Source organism: Caretta caretta, chromosome 17 (genome assembly GCF_965140235.1).
Source record: "Caretta caretta isolate rCarCar2 chromosome 17, rCarCar1.hap1, whole genome shotgun sequence".
Classification (NCBI taxonomy): Eukaryota; Metazoa; Chordata; order Testudines; family Cheloniidae; genus Caretta; species Caretta caretta.
The window spans coordinates 11,982,897-12,006,090 of record NC_134222.1 but is presented as its reverse complement, the minus strand read 5'-3'; the positions used below and the strand labels follow the sequence as shown (position 1 = coordinate 12,006,090).

General features: G+C 41.0%; 2 protein-coding genes across 19 annotated transcripts in view; one reads left to right on the top strand and one right to left on the bottom strand.

Moving 5' to 3' along the window:
• The window catches only part of PITPNM3 (PITPNM family member 3), a 346,570-nt gene extending 330,773 nt beyond the window's left edge, over positions 1-15,797 (top strand). For all 10 annotated transcript variants that reach the window (XM_048823832.2, XM_075120851.1, XM_048823829.2 and 7 more), the window contains 5 exons: positions 3,003-3,151; positions 6,064-6,213; positions 7,148-7,331; positions 8,458-8,586; positions 9,429-15,797. In XM_048823832.2, coding sequence (XP_048679789.1) covers positions 3,003-3,151; positions 6,064-6,213; positions 7,148-7,331; positions 8,458-8,586; positions 9,429-9,737 — 921 coding nt within the window. In that variant the 3' untranslated portion in view covers positions 9,738-15,797. The remainder of the gene's footprint in view (positions 1-3,002; positions 3,152-6,063; positions 6,214-7,147; positions 7,332-8,457; positions 8,587-9,428) is intronic.
• A 461-nt stretch (positions 15,798-16,258) lies between these two features.
• PIMREG (PICALM interacting mitotic regulator) overlaps positions 16,259-23,194 on the bottom strand; it is an 80,122-nt gene continuing 73,186 nt past the window's right edge. For 8 of the 9 annotated variants that reach the window (XM_075120855.1, XM_048823840.2, XM_075120854.1 and 5 more), the window contains exons 3-5: positions 22,239-22,594; positions 21,272-21,367; positions 16,259-18,049 (exon numbers count right to left, since the gene is read on the bottom strand). In XM_075120855.1, coding sequence (XP_074976956.1) covers positions 17,884-18,049; positions 21,272-21,367; positions 22,239-22,594 — 618 coding nt within the window. In that variant the 3' untranslated portion in view covers positions 16,259-17,883. Of the gene's footprint in view, positions 18,050-19,590; positions 19,638-21,271; positions 21,368-22,238; positions 22,595-23,194 lie in introns of all 9 variants that reach the window. The other variant, XM_048823842.2, reaches the window with a different exon arrangement.

Here is a 23,194-nt window from a genome sequence, read left to right as displayed (position 1 = left end):
CTTAAATTAGCTGGATCCTGTGCTGATTTGAGCACTCCATAAGCATCACTTTATACATGATTTTGGAGTCGGATGTAGTTAGCGTCACTTTAGGTTGCTCTCATCATTAAGCAGAAAAATTCTCCTTGAGCTATGATTGCTTTCAGCCTCTTGTGTAAAAATACACTAGAGGATCAGTGCTGGATGCTAGTAAGGGGAGGCCTCCCAGTTAGAGCACAGAACTGGGAGACAAAGAGGCTAAACTTGGCTCTGCCTTTGGCTCAGTGCCATGCCACCTTGGGGGCAAGTCATGCAATGGCTCTATGCCTTGGTTTCCCCATCTGTAAAATGGGCATGGATATTTACTGACCTCACACTGAGGTTGAGATGCTTGAAAAGGGCAAGAATATCTTTGCTGCTGTCAGGCACAGTGCTGTAACTTACACGTATATTCCATTTTCCAAGGGAATTCTTCAAGAGAGTCCATTTAGGATTTCTACAGACTGCTCATTTGTATTCCCATTGACTTTCTGTCATCTCAGTAACAGTGTACACATTTGGCTTCTAACAGGTACAAGTATGAAACTAACTAGATTGAAAACACATTCCAGTTTATTCCTCCTTCAGACTGCAGACCCACTACCGCCATTTAAATGTATGTCTCTGGTATAACCCAAAATTCAGTGGTGGGAGGAGGACATAAAAAGACTAACTTGGAGAGAGATTACTTATTAAGCTATAAAGATGTGTATGGAAACAAACTCATGCAGGGATGATGAGTGAGGGATAAGGTAGTGCAGTTAAACGAAATGCTGTTCTGATCACAGTGAGATGCTTAATTTGGATGGTTGAAAGGCATTTCACATGCTTTATAAATATTTTGTTTGTTTCCAGTGTCTCTTTCATTATGCATTTTCCTGCATGCTCAGTGTTCTATAGGGAAGTGCACTGTAACATAAATAGTTTCAGACTGGCCACACAACACATAACTGTTTTTGGGTAATGTTGAGAGTTTGTCCTTCCATTAAATGTAACCCCAAATCCCATTATTTTCTCCTGCAAGGGAGACTCCAGGATTTCAGCCATGAAATGCAATCCTATTAAGGTCAATTTAACCCCAGTTCCGAGGAAGATAAGTGGAGTTCCATGTCTGTTCTGTTGAAGCTGGGGGTTCCCAGAGTGCCCATCACCATAGTATCCAATGCCCGAATGCAGCAGAGCTCTTTTAAGCATATGTTTAAGTGCTTTGCTGAATCAGGGCTTAAGCCCTTAATTCATGCCACCATAGTATCTAAGCCCCATGTTGCACTTTCAAATGAAAACTTTAGAAACAGAATCCCCAGCTGCTCCCTTGAAAGCTCAGCCAGATTCTCAGCCGGTGTAAATCAGCCTATTGACTTTGGCAGAGGTATGCCGATTTACACCAGCAGAGGTTAGGCCCAGTGTTTATTATTTTATGGATTTTTTTCCCTGTAAGGGCTTTAATGAGTCTGGGGCTTTGTACTTTGACAATACTTCCCTCCCCCACATTGCGCTGTGTGCCCATGGTCTGCCTTGCTGCTGCATTCATGTCCCAGAAAGGGCTGCATTTCAGCAATGGGGAAAGCAAAGCGTGTGTTAGGGTGTAATAAAATCCTGTCGTTAGTAAAGGTCCTTAGAATCTCGTGGCTTTGATGGTGCAAAAGAAGTGTTTGGCATTCAGACTCCCTTGAAGAATTCATTTGGGCTGTGGAATTTTCACTCGTGCAAGTGTAGTTAATGTTCTAATTTGGGGGGCTGTCAAATCTCACAGTGGAAAAAGTACCACTCTTCACTTATACATAACACCTTTCATTTAAGGGTCTCAAAGCACTTTGCAGAGGGCAAGCATCATTATCTCCATTTTATATGGGGAAACTGAGGCACAGTGACAAGAAATAGCAATCAGTAGCATTTTATGTTCTCTCCATAAAGTCCTTGATCTGGAATGGATATGACTGAGGAGACTTGTTTGAGTGTGCTTGATGCAAACCGAACAGTTTGAGTGTTTGCTTTTTCTGTGAAATTGCTTTTTACTTTAACACCACAGAAGATTTTTTCCCCCATCCTTATAAAAGAGAAAGGGAAGAACTGAATGGTTGAATAAAAGAAAGTTCAAGCTGTAATTCACTAAAGAAAATACATTTCTTCTTTCTTTATAGATCTACTACTCCTTTGAAGATTGTCTGTAGAGAAATGATTCTTCTCACTTTACTGTTAGCAAAACTTTCTCATGTTTTCCCCATTCCTTCCTTGTGCTAAGCGGGTACTTGAAAGATTCAGATACAGAATCCACTTAGGGTACAAAATGAACAATAGAAAGTTTCAGAACTTAGAAAAACAAAATCCTGCTGCGTGCCTATATAAGAACTGTGACTTCACACTGAAGTCTAAAAGCAGCCGGAGGAGGGTGTGCGGGTGAGGTGGGGGTGTGTGGGGGGGTGTAAATGCATTGGTAGATTTTGGTAACACTTCTGTTGTAAGCTTTCAAAAGGTTTTTAGTATTTAATTGTATTCAGACCTCATTGCCACAAGGCATCATTTAGGCCAAGAGAACTGGACATTTATAGGGGTAACAGGAATATATGAAGCTGGGGACTTGATTCTGCAAGATGCTGAGCACTCTGGTCCCAATCCTGCACAGCATTTAAGCACACTCAGTGTAGGAAGTGCTGTGCAAGATGGAGTCCAGAGTACTCTGTATGTTGCAAGATTGAGCCCAGTAATTTAAAAAAGTCGTAAATAATAGACCTTCATGCTTCAGGACATAAATCACCCTCTAACTATAGAGGGGTTAGTAAGAAACTGTCCAGTGGGAAGATTATCCCATAACCATTTACTGTAGGATTTCTTGCCCCTTTCTCTGAGGTATTTGGTACTGGCCCTTGTCAGAGACAGGATATGAAACTACTTAGACCACTGGTCTGAGACAGTCTGGCATGTCCTATGAGCTGATGTGTGTTGTTGTCTAACAAATTTAATAGATTTTTTTTTTACTTTTACAGGTTGATATCCTTATTATGACTGAACCCTCTTCGGGGAGGTGGGTGTATTTCGACACAGAGATCACCAATAGCAGTGGCAGGATATCCTACAACATACCCAAACAGAAGAGGCTTAGAGTTGGCGTGTATCCCATCAAAATGGTGGTTAGGTAATGTTTTCAGATTTGAATGCTGGATAATTAAGGTGTGGGATTCCCTAGTACAAAGAGAGTTATGCCATAAAAAAACAAACAAACAACCTGCATTTAGCATGAGTGCCATTCTTCAAACGGAGCAAAGGCACTTATTGTTTGTCCACAACGCTGAGCAAAGTTATTGCTCTGGAGACGTTTATTCCACCATCGTGGGCTCAATATGCAGAAAAAGAGACAGTGCTTTTAGACAATACGGGCCAAATGATGGCCCTTGTCTGGGTGGAGAGGGCATTCAGAGCTCGGCCACATATCTGTTCCAGCTGTGGAAATGGGTGCTGCTGTGTGGACAGACAGAGGGAATGGGGGAAAATATCAGTTAAAGGGGTTGACTGTGGGGCTATGATCAGGATATCTACACTGGGAGGTGGGACCTCTTGGCAAATCCCCACTGAACAGATGTTTTAATTTGATGTACTCAGGGGTGGCAGTTCTGAAGATGAGCAAGGCAGTCAGCTACGCTGGCTCTAGTGAGGATGGACGGAAGCAGAGGAAAGGGGGTTACTTAGGTTGCAAGCTCCTCGGGGCAGGAATTGCTGCCTTGCTGTGTTTTGTACAGCATGTAGAACAGCGGGGTCCATGACTGGGGCTCCTAGGTGCTACTGCAGTACAAGTAATAACTGGCAACAAACTACACATGTGATCGCTAGCTGCCATCTCAAACCATGTTTTTTTTAATTAATGCACATAAGGGGGATGATGTGCTTTTAGAGGGATGAGTCTCCTGTTAATTTTGCTTTCTAGACCGAAGGCAGACTTGATTAATTGCTAAGAGTAAAACTAGTCAAAGTGCTTTATGGTATCACAAAGCCCTCACTAGCAGGGAAGCCTCCCCTGGACTTCGTAATGGTCATTCACATCACGTGAGTCATCACTACAGATTTGAATAAGATACTGGAGAAAGGATGGTTTTGTGGCCATGGTAGTTCTGCCACAGACTTCCTCTGCAACCTTGGAAAAGTCACTTCATCTCATTTTGTGTCCATTTCCCAGTGCTTCCTTTCCCCAACCCTTTGTATGCTTTGCCTGTTTTTATATTAAACATTTTGGGGTAGTGAGTCTCATACAATGCCCAGCCCAATGGGGCCCTGATCTCGGCTGCAATGTATAGACACAGCAGTAATACAAATAATAACAGCCAGTAAGACTCCACTAACTAGAGTTTAGTCTTGTAAATGCAGGGGATCAGGTCCATCTGAAGGCCCAAGCAAAGGTGTAGCTTGGGTAATCCAGAGCCTGCTTGTGGGTGAGGCTGGAGTGAAGGGATGATCTGTATCCCTCTGGGTGGTGACCAGTTTCTCCTGTTGAAATGGATAGTGAAGGTATTGCCTTGTTCCAAGTCTGCAGTTCAGTTCATCTGTTGATGTCAGTCTGACTGAAGGAATCACTTTAATTCTGGAATCAGTGCCATGCTTATTTTAAATTGAAAAACACAAGCCTTAAAGCAACAATTCAGTGAAGTGAAATCAATTGACTCTCTCTTAGCTCTCAAGAGTTTCATGAAAAGCCCTCTGCTGAGTCAAGCATAAAGAGGAAAAATGTGTGAAATAAAATTAATCTGCCTAAGTGCATGGATGGGGGCAGCTGTGCTTCTAAAGCTTTTTATGTTTAGTCAGAAAACTGCTAAATGCTTTGACATAAAGTTTTAATTTAATACTCCACTTTGGAGTTAAACTTCATGCCCACTTGGGAAATAACTTGCAGCTTCCACTAAACGTCTCCTCTAAAAGAAAAATGGAATTAAAGGTGTCCTCGCAGCTAATCAAATGGAAGATCACTTTCCAATTCCACATATATATTCTCTTAATTAATAATAATTCCATTGTAGAATAGCAGGCAATCAATTTGAGAAGATAGGGCCGCTTAAAAACAAATTAACGTCTCTTCTGGGAAGTCTGCAGTTTAAAACATTGCAACTGACTCAGGAGCCAGTCTCCTGCTTCCCTGGGCCTTAGATTGCAGGTTTAGTATGCTTCACGCTAGAATGAAAGTAGTTATTACTTCCTCACCCTTAAATGGTCATGCCTGGACCTGACATGTGATGCGGGCACATTTCCAAGCAGAAATCCATCCTGCAAGATGTTGCCAGTAACACCAGATATAATTTCCCCTATAGCTGTAACATTCACTGTGACAAAGTTGGGCAGGGCTTGGGTCAGAGCTGCAGAGCAACACGATTCATATGGCAGGAAAAGGTAAGGGAATTGCGGGATCTCTGCCCCTGCCTTTTGCGGGTGTCCTGAGAGCTGCGCTCCCGTGAAAGAATACTCGATGAGTAGAAGCTTGCAGATGCCAGAGCTCTACATGAGAAAAGCCACGTAGGGAAGTAGGCACCTCGTGTTTGAGTTCTCCCCTTTTGTGAATTTGTTACTCTTCTGGGCCAGCATTTTCAGCACAAGAAACCGGGATAGAGGGATGGTCAATTCCTGTCCATTTCTGTTGCACAGTAAGGTTGACTTTTTGCAAGTATGCACAGTGAGAGAAGTGTACATCGCTTCTCCCCATACACTTGTGGCTGCCCGATATTTTTATGTTGCTTTAAAAAACCCAGGGTAATTTTTATTTCTAATGTTGCACAAAAGGGACAAAGCCTAGAGGGCTTTATTGTATTGTCAGTGATTTTTTTTTGCCTTGCACTGCTTTAATTAGATTTATGCAAGTCTCACTGTTTTAGCCCAGTGGACTTGGAAAATTAGCTTCTTAAAGGGTCCCAACACCTTTACTTTGTGGTTCAAACTGGAAACAGGATAGTAAGTCCCATTAGGCTTGTGGAGCCCTGAATGCCTTGCTCCAGACAGACATCATTTCTGGTTTTCATTGTAATTCACAGAGTTTGAGTTCTGATGCTTCGCTTTGTTTTTCTTCTCCAGGGGTGACCAGAGCAATGCAATGAGTTACCTGACTGTGCTTCCCCCGGGAATGGAGTGTGTGGTGTTTAGCATTGATGGCTCCTTTGCAGCGAGTGTCTCAATCATGGGTAGTGACCCTAAAGTTCGAGCTGGGGCTGTAGACGTTGTCCGGTAAGGGACACATACACATTAGTGTTTTTGGAGTCCCTGCCTCATCCCTTTTTAACAAAGGGGATCAAACTGGAAGCAAGAAATAATAGATTGTTCATAAAGCCCAGACTTCTTTGCAGATACATTTTTGTACCATTCAGACATCTAGCTATACCTGATTTGCACAGAAATTTACACATTTTATAGCACTTAGATGTTTGGTGCAATTTACCGTGCAAATCGTAAGTTAAAGTTAAAAGGCTGCCCCTAGGAAACATGGCCTATAAGTGTATGGAGTCAATAGATAATTTTCCATTTATTACTCTGATTATCAAAAAGGGTGGTGAGTTATTGAAGGATTTTATGCTATAATGAATTTTAATCCTGAGTCCTGCTGTACCTTCCAGATGTAAAGTACTGTGAGAATAAGTTCTAAGAACCACTTAATTCCTTCACTTAAGAAGTCAGTTAATGCTGCACTGGGCGAAGAATTGGTGTCTATCATTTTAAACTCAGAGCCCCTTGAGCCCTCCTGAAAATGGAGTGATGAGCATCACAGCTTCCCAGGCTGTAATATTGCTCTTGTTGAGGTCAAAGGCAAAATTTCCATCCATTTCAAGGACAGCAGGACTGAATCCACAGGGTGCAGAATATTGAAGATAAAATACATTTGGAAATATCCCTGGTGTTTTATACAACAGTATTTGCACAAGTCTACCTATTGCTCTTCCCCGTTCCTCTTGAGGCATACAAATTATTGCATGAACGCACCAGGATGTTAGCTATTAAAATCAGAAACCTGACCCCATCCCAGCTAGCCTTTTACCTAGTGAGAGATTATGCCTGGCTTTTCTTAAATTGTCACCATGTTCAGCAAAGATGTTCGTTAAGACTAAAGTGGATAGTGACTTCTCCCCCGTTTTCCACTCTCCCACGCCACTTTTGCTTCTGACAGACACTGGCAGGATCTGGGATACCTGATCATCTATATCACTGGCCGTCCTGATATGCAAAAGCAGAGAGTGGTCTCGTGGTTATCTCAGCACAACTTTCCTCAAGGGATGATTTTCTTCTCGGATGGGCTTGTTCATGACCCACTACGACAAAAAACTATTTTCCTCCGGAATCTAATGCAAGAGGTAACAGAGGCTGTTTTGCACATATTGAATCAAATGAACAGTTGCTGGAAAGTCAGATCTCTATTGTCATTGCCAAAGGGGAGGGTCTCTCCCCCTTGGAAGGAAAAGACCATTGTCCATTACAAGGTATTTTGTTGTATCTTGGTTTCCTTCCTAAGATTCAGATGCAAAGAAGGCTGCTCTGCCTTCTGAGGGTCTTGGATCAAGGCTATTCATTTTGATGATGCATATAAATAAATCCAGTAGCTATGTACAGTACAAGGTGAAATGTGTGTAGCCAAGCTATTGTTCTGATTTAAGAGAATCCAGCCATCATGATGTCTGATAATTGCTGCACCCTTCCATTTGCTAAAAGTATTAATTATGAAGAATCAGGAAAAATCCAGGCTGAGTTTGATAAGCTTCTGGTCCCTCAGGGTCATGGTTGAAGCACGTTGGAGGGGTGACGGAAGGGTTAAATTTGCTATGTAGCTACCTCTGCCTCATAATTTTCAGTTACCTGAATCTGGCAACAAAACCTTCACTTTTATAAGACAAATATGGAGGTCTTTTGATTCACACTAAATTCCATTCCTAGTGCTGTGATTGCATAAAATCCCCCAAAACTAAGGATCTTAGTTGCTACAGGAAATTATGCTGATTTCTCAGTAGGGAGCAGATATGAGGACAGACTAGGGTTATGTTACTTTTGAGAACCTGGTCAGTCATGTTTATGGTTTGGATTCACATCCAATGGGAAAATGTGGCTCATTATCACCTCTGAAGATCAAACTTCCCAAGTACCCCCTGCTCATACAGACCTTCCGAATGGAAACATTTTTATTGCAATTCTTGTTCAGCTTCTAGAAATAAAGGGAGGGTTATTCTAAAAGGCCTGTGGGAGTTAAGCACCCAACTCCTATTGGCTTTCACACTAATCCCAGCAATTACTTAAAAACACAGTCATCTTACCACTTTTACTGGCAAGAATTCTGCTGTTTTTTTTTTTTTTTTAACAACGGCAAGTTTATAAATTTGGGTCAGTAACATCAGTTTATCATCACAAATAAAATGCCTGCTATAAGATTTATGGGTCAGCCATTCAGAGCATGTGCAATTAAAACAATATTTGCCTTGGTTCTTTCAGTGCTACATCAAAATTTCTGCTGCGTATGGCTCAATGAAGGATATTTCTGTGTACAATGTTTTGGGTCTGTCGCCTTCCCAGATCTACATAGTTGGACGTCCGACAAAGAAATACCAGACTCAATGTCAGGTATGTAACTCTTGCTAAAGAGTCAGTGTCTTTTGGGACCTGCACAGCAGATGAAAAGTGAAGATAAATCTTGACTGTGGCCAGGGCAGCACAAGTCCTAGAGAGGGCATTTTCACTTAGGAGAATGGGTCAAAAGGCTTTTAGCATCTCAGGAGTGCCGGTTGCTTGACAGATGCACATACAATATATGGCCAAATGGAAAGAGCAAGTTAAGATACACAGCTCTAATGTCTTCAATATTGGCATCTTCTAGCCTAGTGGTCCAAAATTAATCATCCATGTGTTTTCATCAGGAGTGTAGTCACTCTAAAGAGGGGGAAGGGGGTCTCAGTTTTCTTTTTACCCTTGCTCTGATTCTCATGCAGCTCTGCTGCTGAACTCATGGGGAAAGAATGTTACCCATTTGGGCCCTTCTTGTGCTTTAGTATGAAAGGACAGCTCCCAGAGAGGAGCAGGATCCCGCCCTCATTAGAGTAGAGTACTACAAACGAAGTATGAGGAGATAAGTGCAAGTGGTAGAAAGGCCATTTTGTTCCCTCCATCTCAGAGTCTGGCCTCTCATGTCCTTGACTTAACTAGTTACACTGAAGTTGGAAACATCACTCCAGAAAGGAGGCTGTTGTGAAGGAACCACATAGCTGTGCCTAGTCAATACACAATGCTTGTCCATTAGCTGGCATGAAAGCAGCACATGCTGAATGCTTCACCCCCGCCCCCAAGATCATGTTTGCTGGGAGTCTGTCTGGCCACCATTCCAACCAGGCAGATTGCTCATTGATGGGAAGCCTGCTTACATGAATCATTAATGTATAGTGTTTTTCTCTTTCCCTCCCCGATTCCAGTTCCTCAGTGAAGGTTACGCGGCGCACTTAGCCTTGCTGGAGTTCAGTCTCCATTCACGGCCCAAGAAGAACAACTCCCGGATGATCTTGAGGAAAGGAAGCTTTGGCCTGCACTCCCAGCCCGAGTTTCTACGGAAAAGGACTCACCTTCGCAGGACTATGTCTGTGCAGCAGCCTGACCCACCTTCGTCAAACCCCAAACCAGAGCGTGCCCAGAGCCAGCCTGAATCCGATAAAGATCACGACAGGCACCTGCCCCCCATAGCCTGGGTTCGAGGTGGGGTCCATAAATTTGAGTCTGCACCTTAGGAAGCATTGAGATATAAGTCTTGTGTGCCGGCCAATCAACCTGTAGGCATGGGGTGGGACACAACCAGAGGCTTCCTTGCTCTGGAATCTGCCTTCTTAAACCAAGTAGGGAACTTTGTTTGTTCCTCTTAACATACCTGTTATAAAACTTAAAATCCCAGATCTAAAACTATCGCAAGTGCTTAACATCAAAACTGCAAAAATATGTCTTAGAATTTTTTTTTACAATACACATTATAAAATGTGCAATAAGAGAAAAGCGGTAACAGGTTGGTTTTACTCAATGGAAGATGCTTAAAGGAGTGACATCAGTTAACTAGTAGTACCTTTAAAAAAAGCATAAGCAGGTAAAATGAGTGAAAGAGAAGGCTTACGTTTTAAAACCCTAATGGCAGTATCAATTCCTGCTATACTCCTGAGAAAGTGTTATACACAGAAGGGAAGTGCAGGTGGAGTGGAATGTGGAAGGCAAACTGTTTGGGTGCCTTAAACCCAAGAAAATTTCCTTTGGCTTATGGTGTTGATGCATGTGCATCAGCTCAAGTTCTGATCTATACATCTTATAAGTGAGGTAGCTAGACTTAAAATACCTACTGGAGAAATCTACTTAAGAACCAAATCATAAACACTTGATGTTTTAAAAAAAAAAAGTCTCTTTTCTGCAGTCTGAAGCACTGATGGTGTTGCTGTATACAAAGATCACACATTTTTCGTGGAGATTGGTGACTGTACGAATGTTTGAATTGCTCCAAGCACCAAGATGGGTTTGATGCTTTCGATATAAGACATGGATCCTTCTTAGGTAAGCTAAAAAACCCCTCTTCTGTAGTGTCTCCAGAATTTTACAATGGATGAAAATGAGTGATAAAATCACCACCAATTTTATATTGGTAATTTTTCCCTTGCCACTGCTGTTTAAAGAAACTATATGCTATGAAATTGTAGATGCAGTTTCTGGTAACAAAATCTTACTGCATTTAAAATACCCACATTTAAGCTTCATAGGAACTAGATGCTATGAAATTGCAGGTGCCAGTTGAAGTACTCATTTTCTAATTATCGAAAAATTCCGTTTAGATGTTCTCAGCTTAGTTAGAAGGATCTACTGGAGGCAACTGTGTGGGAATCGCCCTAAATGTTCACATTTCAGAGGTAAATATTGTAGTCATTTTAGGATAGAAGCAAAGAGCCAGATCCTGCAAATTCTTACTCAGTGATAACTCCTACTGAGCTGAATTCAGTAGAACTACTAAAACTTTTCAGGATTAGGCCCGAACATAAGCATGTTTTCTAATCTGCATCAGTGTTGTAAGTGCTCAGGAAAACCACCTCTTTAAGCATTAAAAACTGGTTTATGAGCCTGGGAGAGTTTAGATAAAGTTACCCATTTTTCAAGTCATCTCCATCTTGAATGCGGGCCAGATGCAGGCTCAAATGAGCCTATTAGTTATTGAGATATAGTATGTAGAAGGAATGCTCTGGGGAAATGACAATGAGGCAGTAGAGGGAAAATCTAAACGTGCATTATTTGAAGACCCCAAACTGCCAGAGAGGTTCTGATGGCTGATTCCTACCCAAGAAAGCAGCAAATCAGCTCTACTAATGAAGCACCTTAGGTACATTTCTGTATTTTATTCTGTGGGAGGAATGCCAAAGTTACCTGCTCTTTTGTATTACACTTATAATCAGTCCACATGCAAAAATTTAGCTTCATATTTCCTGAAAGATCTCATAGCATTTCACAATAAAATTTTTCTCTTATCCCTGTTAAATTAAACTGGAGTTTTGAAGTTAAAGTTAAGACACTAAATGTTTTGCAAGCTCACACTACTTAGGATCGGGTACTTAAAGGTAACTGTTTTATTTATGTCCTTTGCTCAGTGTTTCCTTGGTGCAAGGTCATTTGGATATAAAAGCTAAATGTAAGATCTCCAAGAGCAACACTTAAAATAGTTTTTAGGTTTACAAATGTCTTTTTATGAGTAATGTCACAAGTCCTCTAACACACAGCACTTTAAACGGTTATTAAGTGTTCTGTCTTTAGCCTCTGTGTTCCTCTCTTCCACCCTCTGCAACCAGACTGAAATCACACCGGCTGCAAAGCAGGGCAGGGCAGAAACTAGCTCCCTGCCCTAAACTGACTACTAGTATCGGCATGCATGGCTCCACAGACTTTAGTGGAGTCATGGCTGCTTATTCTCAGTGATGAATTTGGCTCCCTGTTGCTGCTCTAGGGGAAAGCAAAAGTAAGTAATGAAGATGGGTGGTTGGTGCTCAATCCCTATCTGATGCATCTCTTCTAACAGGTACCAACAAAATAATGCCCTCAGAACATACAGTAAAAAGCTTGCTCCAGTGATCTACATCTGACCACTAATGGTTTATAGATTCACTGCTTTATTGTCCTTGGAGCAGTTTTATTTGCTTGAGGCTGTGGTGATTGGCCTAATTGTTTTAGGCTCTCTTCACTGCAAAACCTCGGTGATACAGTATTTTTCAGCTTACTCCAAGTTTAATCGGGTAAGAGAGCATAAGACTTTTCAGATTTGTCTACTGAATTCCTAACTGTCATCCATCCGATGGGCAGAGCTAAAGAGGACATTGATTGTTTAGCTCGAAATTCCATTTTTTAAAGCAGCTATGTGTTACGGCATGTACACTGCTGGTAATTATTGTGCCTGCTTTGCAATTCAAAGCTATTGTTGCTTTAGCTAACGTCTACCTCTATCAGCCACGAGGCTCCAAAACCAATTATCCTATACATTTATCTAATTCTCCTATTGTATATATTTCTTTCCAGAATGAGATCTAGTTGGAATTGTGTGTCCATCATTAAGGGAAATGAGCCTGAAAGTTCTAACCATGTGTTTTTTTAACTTGAATTTTTCCATTAATACCTGGGTCTCTTGACTAGAAGCCATTGTGCTGGCTTCTCCTAACAGTATAATAATTTAAGCAGTGAAATAAGTGCTAGTCTGTGTACATGATTACAATGTCAGCATTTTAAATGTTACTACATAGTGTTAGAATTCAGCTGAGAATAATTTAACTCCCCTACTTGGTTTCATGAGATACTGGAACTCATGTGGCCTTAGAATAATTCCAATATTGCTTATTGCTCAGGGATTGAATGTTTTACCCTCTGCTCACTGGTCCTCCAACTAAGCACCTTTGCAAACAATCCCACAACATATTCAGGTTAGAGGTTAATATTTCATACCAGCTGGAAACTGGGGTTCCAAAATTTCAGATTTAAAGCAATTGGGTTTTTTTCTGCTCTAGATTATTAGTCACTAAAATGGTGTCATCATTTCAGTGGGGCTGAGAGTATCAGTATGGTAAGAAGAATGAACTACCTAGGCCTACAAACAAATTATTATGTAATTGGAAATTTGGGAACCCAGCTGTATATTAAAACTCATACCTAACTTATGCTGTGTCCAGGTAGCTCTTTTGTGGAGGCTGACCTAGGCCCAATTATGTTAAATTGTCAATCCCTGTTATCTCCTAAAGCATTTGCTTCTTGCCAAATTGTTTACATGCTATGATTCATAGGTGCAAACTTTCCTAATTCAGAGCCTATTGAGTAAAGTGGAATTTCAAAATCAATTTAAGTCTTCGTTCAGTTTTGCTTAAACTTTCACCCAGGGGATTAGCAGTGCTTTTTAAAATCTCATTCATTAGCAGATTGGGTGTGGGTATGTATCAAGTTACTACCAGATGTCCTTGCACACTCAAAACTATCTTGGTTGTGAATTAAGACATCAGTGGAAGTTTTGGATGCTCACAGAACACAGCTTGAGCACATAAATAATTTCTGCACCTTAGTGCCTCCTGACTGCTTGATATGGAAAAGCACAGTCTTCTGCCCAGGTAAACTGAGAGAGTAATTGGAAATGTAAAATATTTTAGTGAGGAGTCATAGCAGTCAAAGTTAAATGCACAAGTAAGGTAGGCTGTGACTAGGAACACTTATTTCTCTGCCAAGTTTATGGACCCAGTTTATTACTGTAAAAAAAAAATCTGATTAACTAGCAGTGGTGGACTTATCTGAGCTATTGTGAAAAGACACCGTCATAGCTGTGGTGTTTGTTGTGCGTGTATGTATATTTACTGACTTAATAACAACCTTATGTGAAGTTTTGGTAAAGCTTTCACAGCAAATTTGTAACTAATATGCATTTTTTACAATGGCTGTTTGGTCTATTTTGTTGTCCTGTTAGGTAAGTTTTGGGGAAAAAGTAGCATTGTAAAGAGTGCAGAATATTCCACAGACATGCATAGTAATGGTAATCCAAATTTGATGAGTATGTCAGTAAGAAATGTTCAAGTACATGTTTGCCTACACTAGTGCTGTTGGAACAAAAATCTTCTTGCTTGACCAAAGTATTCTTGTTTATTCTGTGGCATGTTTTATATCTATCCAGCATACTATTTTGTTAGGTGTGAGAACTACACAGCATCCACTGTCCCTCTCTCTCTCACTGGGGTTCAAGAGTTAGCTGCCATTTTGATATGGTTAGATGGGAAGAAAAGCATTAAGTTATGTTCCATTCTCCACTATTTAGTGCACAAAGCAGCCTTTTTTACACTAGAGAGTTCAGACTTTAGAAGATGGTATTAGTGAAGATATAGGGCCCCCCTCGTCTTATTTGCTACTGCTTTCAAAGTAGCTAGGACATATTTCAGGAGCTGTGGGGAGACAGAACAAGCCATATGCTAAGAAAGCTTAATTTGTTTCATTAAGCAGTATTAGCCACGATGGTGACACTGCTGTTAAACTCTCACACTCTTGGGGGCACAGGATGCCCTGCTTCCACTTTGCAAAAGTTTTGTGCCTATGCATCTCTTTAAACAAATCCAGTTGTGTGCTTTTAAAGCCAGATTATATGAAATAGCAAGAGCACTCTTCCTTATAAATAAATTCCCAAGTAGAAAAAAAGTTTGAGCACAAGACTAAATATAAAACAACTGGTAAAGAACAAGATTTCCCTGTAGTACAGCACTAAAACCAAAAAGGAGAAAGTAAATTGACTGATACCTATAAAATCAACTCGCTGCTATTATGTTTAGTAATAGAGGTAAAGAAAAGTGTTTACATTATGTAGGATCATCTCCTCCACTGGCTTTTTCCTATTTAAGGGACTGAAAACTCTGAATATGGAGTCACAGAATTTCCATTTAGGTAGTGGAGAAATTAGGCATGTGGCCTCTTTTCACCCTGCCACCATAGCTGTTCCACAGGAGATTGGAGGGTGGGAGTTCTAAATACAGACTAGGGTGAGTATGATAACTTACTCATTTCCCAGGCTACACAGCAGCCAGCGATCCTGCTTGGAACACTGTGGAAGGGAGCTCCCAAGGTGGGGGGTGGTGGTTAGGGTTAAAATGACAACACAGCTAACACTCCCCTTTTGGCTCAGATCCATGGGAAGGGGATGATGATCTGGCCTGTAATTATTTTAAAATTTGACAGTATTCCTTTAAAACTGGGCCTGCTTTTGGGACAGGTGGAAAAATTTGAGTTAGCCTCTCCTTACCCAGAAAAGCACTGGACCAGTAGTCAAGCTCTTGGAGCATATTGACTGCTAAGTACAGGCAGGTTTACATGCAGAATGGAACACTAAAAAGGAAAAGGGCAGGTTTAAATATCGAAAGATACTTCTGGGTCTAGAAGGGTCAGGAATGGCAGTCTCATAGCAGAACCCCAACCCCAATGCATACTTATTTTTCTATTTATGTGGGAAAACAAAATGTCTACTTATAACTGAATCCTTGTAAGGAGACTTGAAATTGTACATGGTCTTTGAGTCTACAGTTTTACTAAGTGTATACTTTTAAATAGTGTGTCAGTGGGAAGGTTCTATCTATGGTGACAAATGTTTATATTTCTTATGGCTGCCTTGTAAAAATTTAAAAAAATGTACAATAATGAATTTCTTAAAATATTATGAACTAAGGAGTAAGATTTTTACAATTGGTCTAGATTTTGATGTGAGCTGGTTTTTAAAAATCTTATAAAAAGCTAGTCACTTAAATAAAAACCTTCTTTGCCTTTAAGTGGACAGCATTGTGGGTTTTTCTTTACATTGGTGTGGGAAAGTTCCTCAGGCATTATGCACCTGATCAACCTGTGCAGAATGGGTACACTTCCAAGACATACCGAAAGGTAGTTAGATACAGCTGCTCAAAACTACCCTGCACTTAATCAAAATAGAGAACTCTAGCTCCTCACCTGCTGTAAGGCAGCATTGCCAGCTGAGCTTCAAGAAGAAAAAGGAGAGGGGCAGGATTTGACCCTATATTCCAAAATGTGGGATCTTTGTCCCTTAGTTACACACCCTGGGCAGTCCCCTTGATTTTAATTAATTAGTCAAAACCTATAATCGATACTCAATGCACATAAAGCATTTGTAAGGAATAGCAAGAACAAACATTTCTCCCACTTACGAGGTGAATGGTGGTTGAGGTTTTTCTTAAAGGGGAAGGGAGTCTCAAAATAGAATTCAGCAAGACATCACTAGAATGAAAAGTCTATTTTGTCAAGGATCAGTACATACAAGTAAAACTTCAAATAAAAGCCCTCCCCTGGTTTAAAACAATAAACCTTATCTACTTTTTAAGTCCAAATAGGAAGGGGTTCCACCCCATTGTTAAAGTTTTACCTTTTCAACAGTCTGGTTTGTCAACAGGCAAAAAAAGAGTTAATCTCAATTTAAATATAGATGGGGCAGCATTTGTGCAGGATTGCTTACAAAAGTTGGACTTCGATACCAATAGAATATTTTAGGGAGAATGAAGCAGGACAATATTGTAGCCATCTGAAATCTATCACTAAGTGGCAACAGAATTCACACACAGTCATAAAGTTTAAAAATTCTAAATGTCAATATTTGGTAGTGGCACACTGACAGATTAAACAAGGGGGGTGTCTTTAAAGCATTCTCTTTAGAAAAAAGCTATCGGTCAAGGAACAGCATTGGTGCTGAGTTCTAGAGGTTTATGGAAAACACACCTCCTTTGCTTTGTTGAAATGTTAGAGAATTAATATTTTTGCTAAACTAAGATTACCTCTTATAGAGCCTGACCTTCTTTTGCTATAAAAATATGTTAAAGCTATTAGAAACACTTAACTAGTGCCACTGCACAAAATTATAATGTTAAGCAACAAGTGTTACTTCCAACTTTAGTATATTAATTGTTAGTGTCTTCAGTTGTGTGTACATGTTCCAAGGGCAATATTTACCTCAGCTGTTGATGTCTTATAGCAGTAGCATGAAAGACAAATGAAGCCCTAACTGCTAACAGTTAAAATGGAATAGTTACATTAGTCAGACCCAACCCTGTGAACTGTATGGGGTCACACATTCTGACTTCAATCACCTAGGATTTATCTACACAGGCACATTCAGGAAAGCTAATCTGAATAAACAAAGGCATGGACTAGTTAAATTCCTGTGTGGTCACGCTCATTAAGAATTAAAGTTGCCTTGATTCTATTTATCTTAATTCACTTTGGCAGTAATTTCTTTAATTCCAGTGTCACTCTGGCGTAACTACAGAATTCCAATGTCAACCCACAGTAACTGAAGTCAGAGCCTGACACCACTTTGTATACTATGGTTTTGGCGCACAGCATAAAGTCTTCAAAGGCCACTAAATCCCACTGAAATTCATGCACTTTGGAAAAGCATAAGCTTTGGTGTTTTTTCAGTTTTCAAAACTCTGTAGAAATTTAAGTCCTCAACATCTCCTGGGGGAGGTATAGGAAGCAATTATTCCAATTTCACAGATCAGGTGTCAGACACAGATGCTATTGTCTTTCCTTAAAATCATTCAGTAGTATTTAATCTAGCCCTAAAGTTCAATTCAAATTAGACAGGCATCGTCTAGTGTAAGTACTGGTTAACTGAGTTCAGTTTACTGTTCCATTGTTGGGCAATACCATAGGGGTTTTCATGTGATATACTTTTTAATATCATCCCTGCACCATTGGCAGAAGTCCATAGAAGGAAAGACCTGAGCTGAATTTAAAAGGTAGTATTTTAAAAAGTTAATGGCTTAGTCAAAGCACAGTCAAAAAGACTTAAATCCAAAAAGAAAATACACCCCTCCAACTCCCATAGATAGTTAATCTTTCATTTGCTCACACATTGTTAATACTGTTTAAGGCCATCTCCGTCCAAGTGCTGACTGCATGCTGGAGCCTCCTTGCACGCCCTCTGAAAGCAGATTGGGAGAGTTTCCGAGACCGATGCACAGATCGCAAGTTTTGTGCCATTAGATGCTGATAATTTGATATCACTTGTTCTCTGTGGAGAATAAAGGAGTGCAATTAATACAACAGAGTAAATGGCAAGGTTAAGTAATTGGTAATTCAGTATATATACACAAGCTGCTGGAAAGTGGGCAGAAGTCAGGAAACTGTGCCTGGTATATTGAGCAGATTTTATGACGGCCATTAAAAAAAAATTCTCACTTCAGTCATATTTTATCCGCTATGATGTGTGGTCAGCAATAGCAGCAGACAGATTAAGCAGCATTATAGATTAGGAAAAAAGAACATTAATGGGGATGGTCTAATTTTGCTTAAATGTTTAACAAATGTTATATAAACAAGGGAGTGTCTAACGTAGCTTTTACATCAGTGGTTGTTTTGTGAAGGGTGAGGGAAAGTTTAAACAAACAAAACAGACTTTGTCTAAGTAAATTTATCTGAACAGGGCCTATTTGGAGGAAAAACTCCAGACTCCTACTCATGGCTATTGGAGATCAGAAGGTAGAATTAGTCTCTATCTTAGAGTTGCTAAGTATGGTACCCTCTTACCAACATATTAAATTATAAAAGTAATGGGCTTTTCCCAACAGAAAGAGAAGATTTTCAAGCCAGCAAGTGAAGGTGTGTAAGTATGCAGTAAAGTGAATTGAATTGCTAGTGTGAAAGTAGCATGCATTACCATGGGAAGTAACATGCTGAATCAACTTGTCATTTAGCAGTCACAGTCCCCACACTTTCTACCATGCCATGCTACGGGCATTCACCCCCCAGAGTGTTCTTGTTTGCGTATTTGTTCCTAATTAAAACACCTACAGCAACTCATTGCCCCTTTCTCATTAAATAAAAAAAATCCCACATACAAAGCCTTCAACACAACGGTGTAAATATTTAAAGATGTCATAGTGCAGCTTGAAGTGAAGATAATTTAAGCATTTAAGGAATTCCCATAGCCAATCTGTTAATGGGGAGGTTCGGAGAAGTGATGCTGAAGACAGAATGTTCAGAAATTTACAGTGGAGAACCTTGCTTGTTCCAGAGCCACTTATATGCAATTGCGGTATTTAAACAAGATGTCAACTGCTGCTACTGAAGCAGCATTGTCTTAACAGTTATGCATTAAGAATGGTAAAACATACACATAATTAGGCAAGTCATAGGAACACTTTTCTGACATGCTTTACGTTGTTAGTGAGTAACTAGTGAGAACTGAAGTGACAAAACATTAGATGTTTTCTGGTCCGGGGTGAGAAAAACAGCTATTTGCATAGAAGTCAAACTATTTTTTCAGTGCAAACCCACATGGGGCTCTGTGACCTATAATCCACCAACTGAAGCTGGGTTTCATGGCTGCACTGCATTACAACTGCAGTTAAGAGAGGCATGCACAACACTGGTGACTTTGAGAAAGCAGCCTGTGGTTCTGTACATTCATTAGTAAGTTTTTTGTTTTTTTTAAAAAAAGGTGCTCAAAGTTTTGTATGTACTCGTTCCCTTGAAAACAGCAGTTTTTCTCCATTCAGCCACATGCAAGTGAAGTAAGTACATTCAAAGCAAGCTTAAGAACAACAACTTTACCTCGTTGGTACTATCTTCAGTTACGAATGAGAGAAACTGTCATATCGCTAACAGATGGAAGAATGAATATTAGGAGTGAGTTACGATCATTTAATTGACACATGGCTCTTTTAGGATTTTGGCAACTTACGTCCACACCTGATCAGCTAAAAATGTGACCGATATGAAAAAATACAATTGGGGTAGAGAGAAATAGTTGGAATTCTGCAGGGATTCCACAAGCCTTTTTCTGGGGCAAGTTATCTGGGACAGTTGTTCTCAACCAGGAGGCTGCAAGCAGCTTTCAGGGGGCCAACCAAGCATGGCTGGCATTAGACTTGCTGGGGCCCAGGGCAGAAAGCCAGGGCCCCAAACCCCACCACCCGAGGTTGAAGCCAAAGCAACTTAGCTTTGCAGGGCCCCCCACCCTGCTTGCTACCCCCCTAACACTGGGCCTGGCTTTTATATGCAGAAAACCAGCTAAGGCACAGGTGGGCCATGGAAGTTGTTTTTTGGGGGGTTTTTTTTGGGGGGGGGCACAGAAAAAGGTTGAGAACCCCTGATCTAGAAGATCTGTAGTGCTAAGCTACATTCAGATGCTTTTGTTATCTGCAAGACAGGGCCCTGTAGTCTAGATATAGTCCCCTGATTATGCAGAATTTGTAACCAGCTCCAAGTAGAATTAAGCTGCAAGATTTAGGCTTAATTCTAAGAGTTCTTTAAGCAGAACTTGTGAAGGTTTAGGAGATTACTGTGGCAAACTTTTTAATTTGAAAACTCTTACCACACTGCACTTTGAAGATGCTGATTCTAAAGGAGGTAATTATTACAAAAACACAGCAATCTCCCACATTTCAAAAGCTTCTCACATTAGGAACTAAAATTCTTGCACAGTAATTCTCTTACAAAAGAAAGGTTCCCAGTAAAAAATCTTGATGTGGGGGATGGACAATAATAATTACAGAATAACTTTATCTTGTTACCATTTTGATGATCTCTGTGAAACGAATTTGACCCTCAACGCTTCAAGCCTTTCAACCTGAAATCTAGTTAATTTCAAAGTGAGTTAGGAACAGCTTCAGTGAACACACCTGTTCCCAGGTCATCCTGCCACTTTAAGTTATTTTCCTTTTTTGATAGGGTTTTTCTTTCCCACAATTGCGTGTGGAAGACCCTCAACTAGAAGAGAAGATTGTGATAATAACTATACACACTTGTCAAACGCACAAGCCAAACTAATCCTAGGTGTTACTTGAATCTGAATCAAGTTTTCAGGCAACATTCAAAGAACTTTATTGACATGAAAGTCAAGTGCCTATACAATAAGATTCTAAAAAGCCTCTATTGGCCCCATTCTCGGCTATTAACCCACCTAGAACTGCTGCAAGGAGTTACCACGCAAGATACAGTATCAGAGGCCGAGTGTGGTGAGGAGGATTCTGATTTTTACAGCAAGCAGCATGTAATCAAGGAGAATGTTTGTTACAGGCTTCGGTGGAGCTGCGAGCTGGTCTGCAGATGTCTGTACAGAGTCTTAAAGCAGAGAGGCTGCATTACAGTTAAGGCGTTTCTATTGCTCTCACTCATCTTGATTATGAGCTGCAGTGATCATTGACTCAGGATTGGAGAGGTGAATCTTTGGTGATACAGGTAGCATTAGAGAGGGGAAACAAACATCTCCCCCAATCTCAATATTGCTTACCTCTCCTCTCTCACAATGACATCATCAAACACCTGAGAAAGACGTTTCAGGCGGCGAATTCCCATAGAGACTGATTCTAACTCGCAGTCAAACTCTCTGAAGGGAGAAAGCAGCATGCAATTAGAGGATTCAAATGTTACATAGGTGATCTAGCCCAGCTCCCTACCACTTCAGAAGCATCTTTACAGTATATACCCTAGTGCTTGGTTCGGTTAATTTTTAAGCCTCTAGCCACAGGGTTCTATCTCCCCATCCCAACGTTCAGCCTTAATCATGCCTTAACTCCATTCACATCGCATCTAGAAAAGATGGTCTCATAGCTAAGGCACTGGACGGGGATCCAGGAGGCATACGTGGAACTTCCAACTCTGTCTTCACCTGATACCTTGGGCAAGGCACGATCTCCAGGCTTCATGAAATAATACTTTTTCTCGCCACAACCCTTTGTCCACTCTCCAGGGCAGGGGGCCATATTTCTGTTTGTACAGCACCTAGCGCCACAGGAGCCCCAGTTCTGGGCCAAGACTCTAGATACCACCACAATACAAAATAAATAATCTTGGGGAAGAGCAGAGTAGGATGAATCGATAGCTAAGTGATTTATCAGACAAATAGCATCAATGCAGAGTTTAGAAGGTTAACATTTCTTTAACTCAAGCCAGACTTGAGCTGGCATAATTACAGGATATAAACTTAACCTCACCCTCCCACTGGATGGGGATGGTGCAGGAGTGCTCATTAACCCGTCATCATGCAAAATTAAGTTTCCATGGCCTAATTTTATGCCGCGCTCTCTCTCTGTGTAAATAGGGGCACGTAACAACTTTATTACCTTCCTAACCATAATAACAGCACATTGTTTCAGTGGGAAAGATTAGTAGTGCTCAGCTGCTGTCTCTCAGGTAGCCAGACACTCTAGTCACAATAATAAAACAGCAATAGGAATTTACAAATGATGGCAGCTTGCCTCTTTCTGCTGGCAAGCATAGGTGATGAGTACGGGCTCTTTAGAGCAGCTGCTCTCCTTGATCTCCGGAGAGGGACAGCTTCTTTTCCAAGCCAGTAAGAGAAACTCCTCCATTCTTTCCCCACCAAGCTCTTTGCAGATCTGGATGAAAGAGAGGCTCTCTTGCTGGACCTGGGGCTCCAACTGGGACCAGACAATGGGGTGGTCATGGTGGCCAGCCTATTCTTCCGACTAGGAGTTCGAGGTGAAGTGCTTCTCTTCTTGGCAGAGCTAATGTTGCCACTTCTCCTTGCAGGGGCTTTAGCTGGAGAGATGACTAGAGACTGCGTGCGATTTTGGCAGGACTTCTGTATTTTCTGCAAGGCAGACATATTTGGGATTATGAATTGCTGTCTACAATATGCCAGCCCAACAAAATCCAGCACGTGAACGATCGCTCTCAACCCCAGCTACAGTTCTTAGAGCCAGGCTTAGGCTAGGGTGGATGCACGTCTCTCATTGCTGCTAAAGTCTCTTCCCTCGGATAGCACTGAAATAGAGCAGCGTGCTTCATTTGACCCATTAGTCTTTGGGATTGATCCTGCTCCCACAGGAGCCCTGGACAAAGTTCTCATTGATTTCATGTGGAGCAGGATCAGGCCCCTGCCTTTAGAACCAGTTAAAGATTCCTTTAAAACTGAAGGCCTTCATTTAGAGAAAGAAAAGCAGCACAAACAAGCTTCCCTTTGCTGCCCTGCTAACATACCTCAACCTGCAGGACTGTCCCCTGGGCTTCAAGTCTACTTGCAAACTATGAGTCATAACAGCAAGCCGGTTGTGCTCCTGGCTAGCAGCATTTCCTAAAATAGCTTGTGCAACCTAGCATAGGCTGCATGAAAAATTCAGCAAAACTCCCCACTGCTACAACTCCAATATTGCTGGTCCCATGAGACAAGTGCCCAGGCCTGATTGGCAGC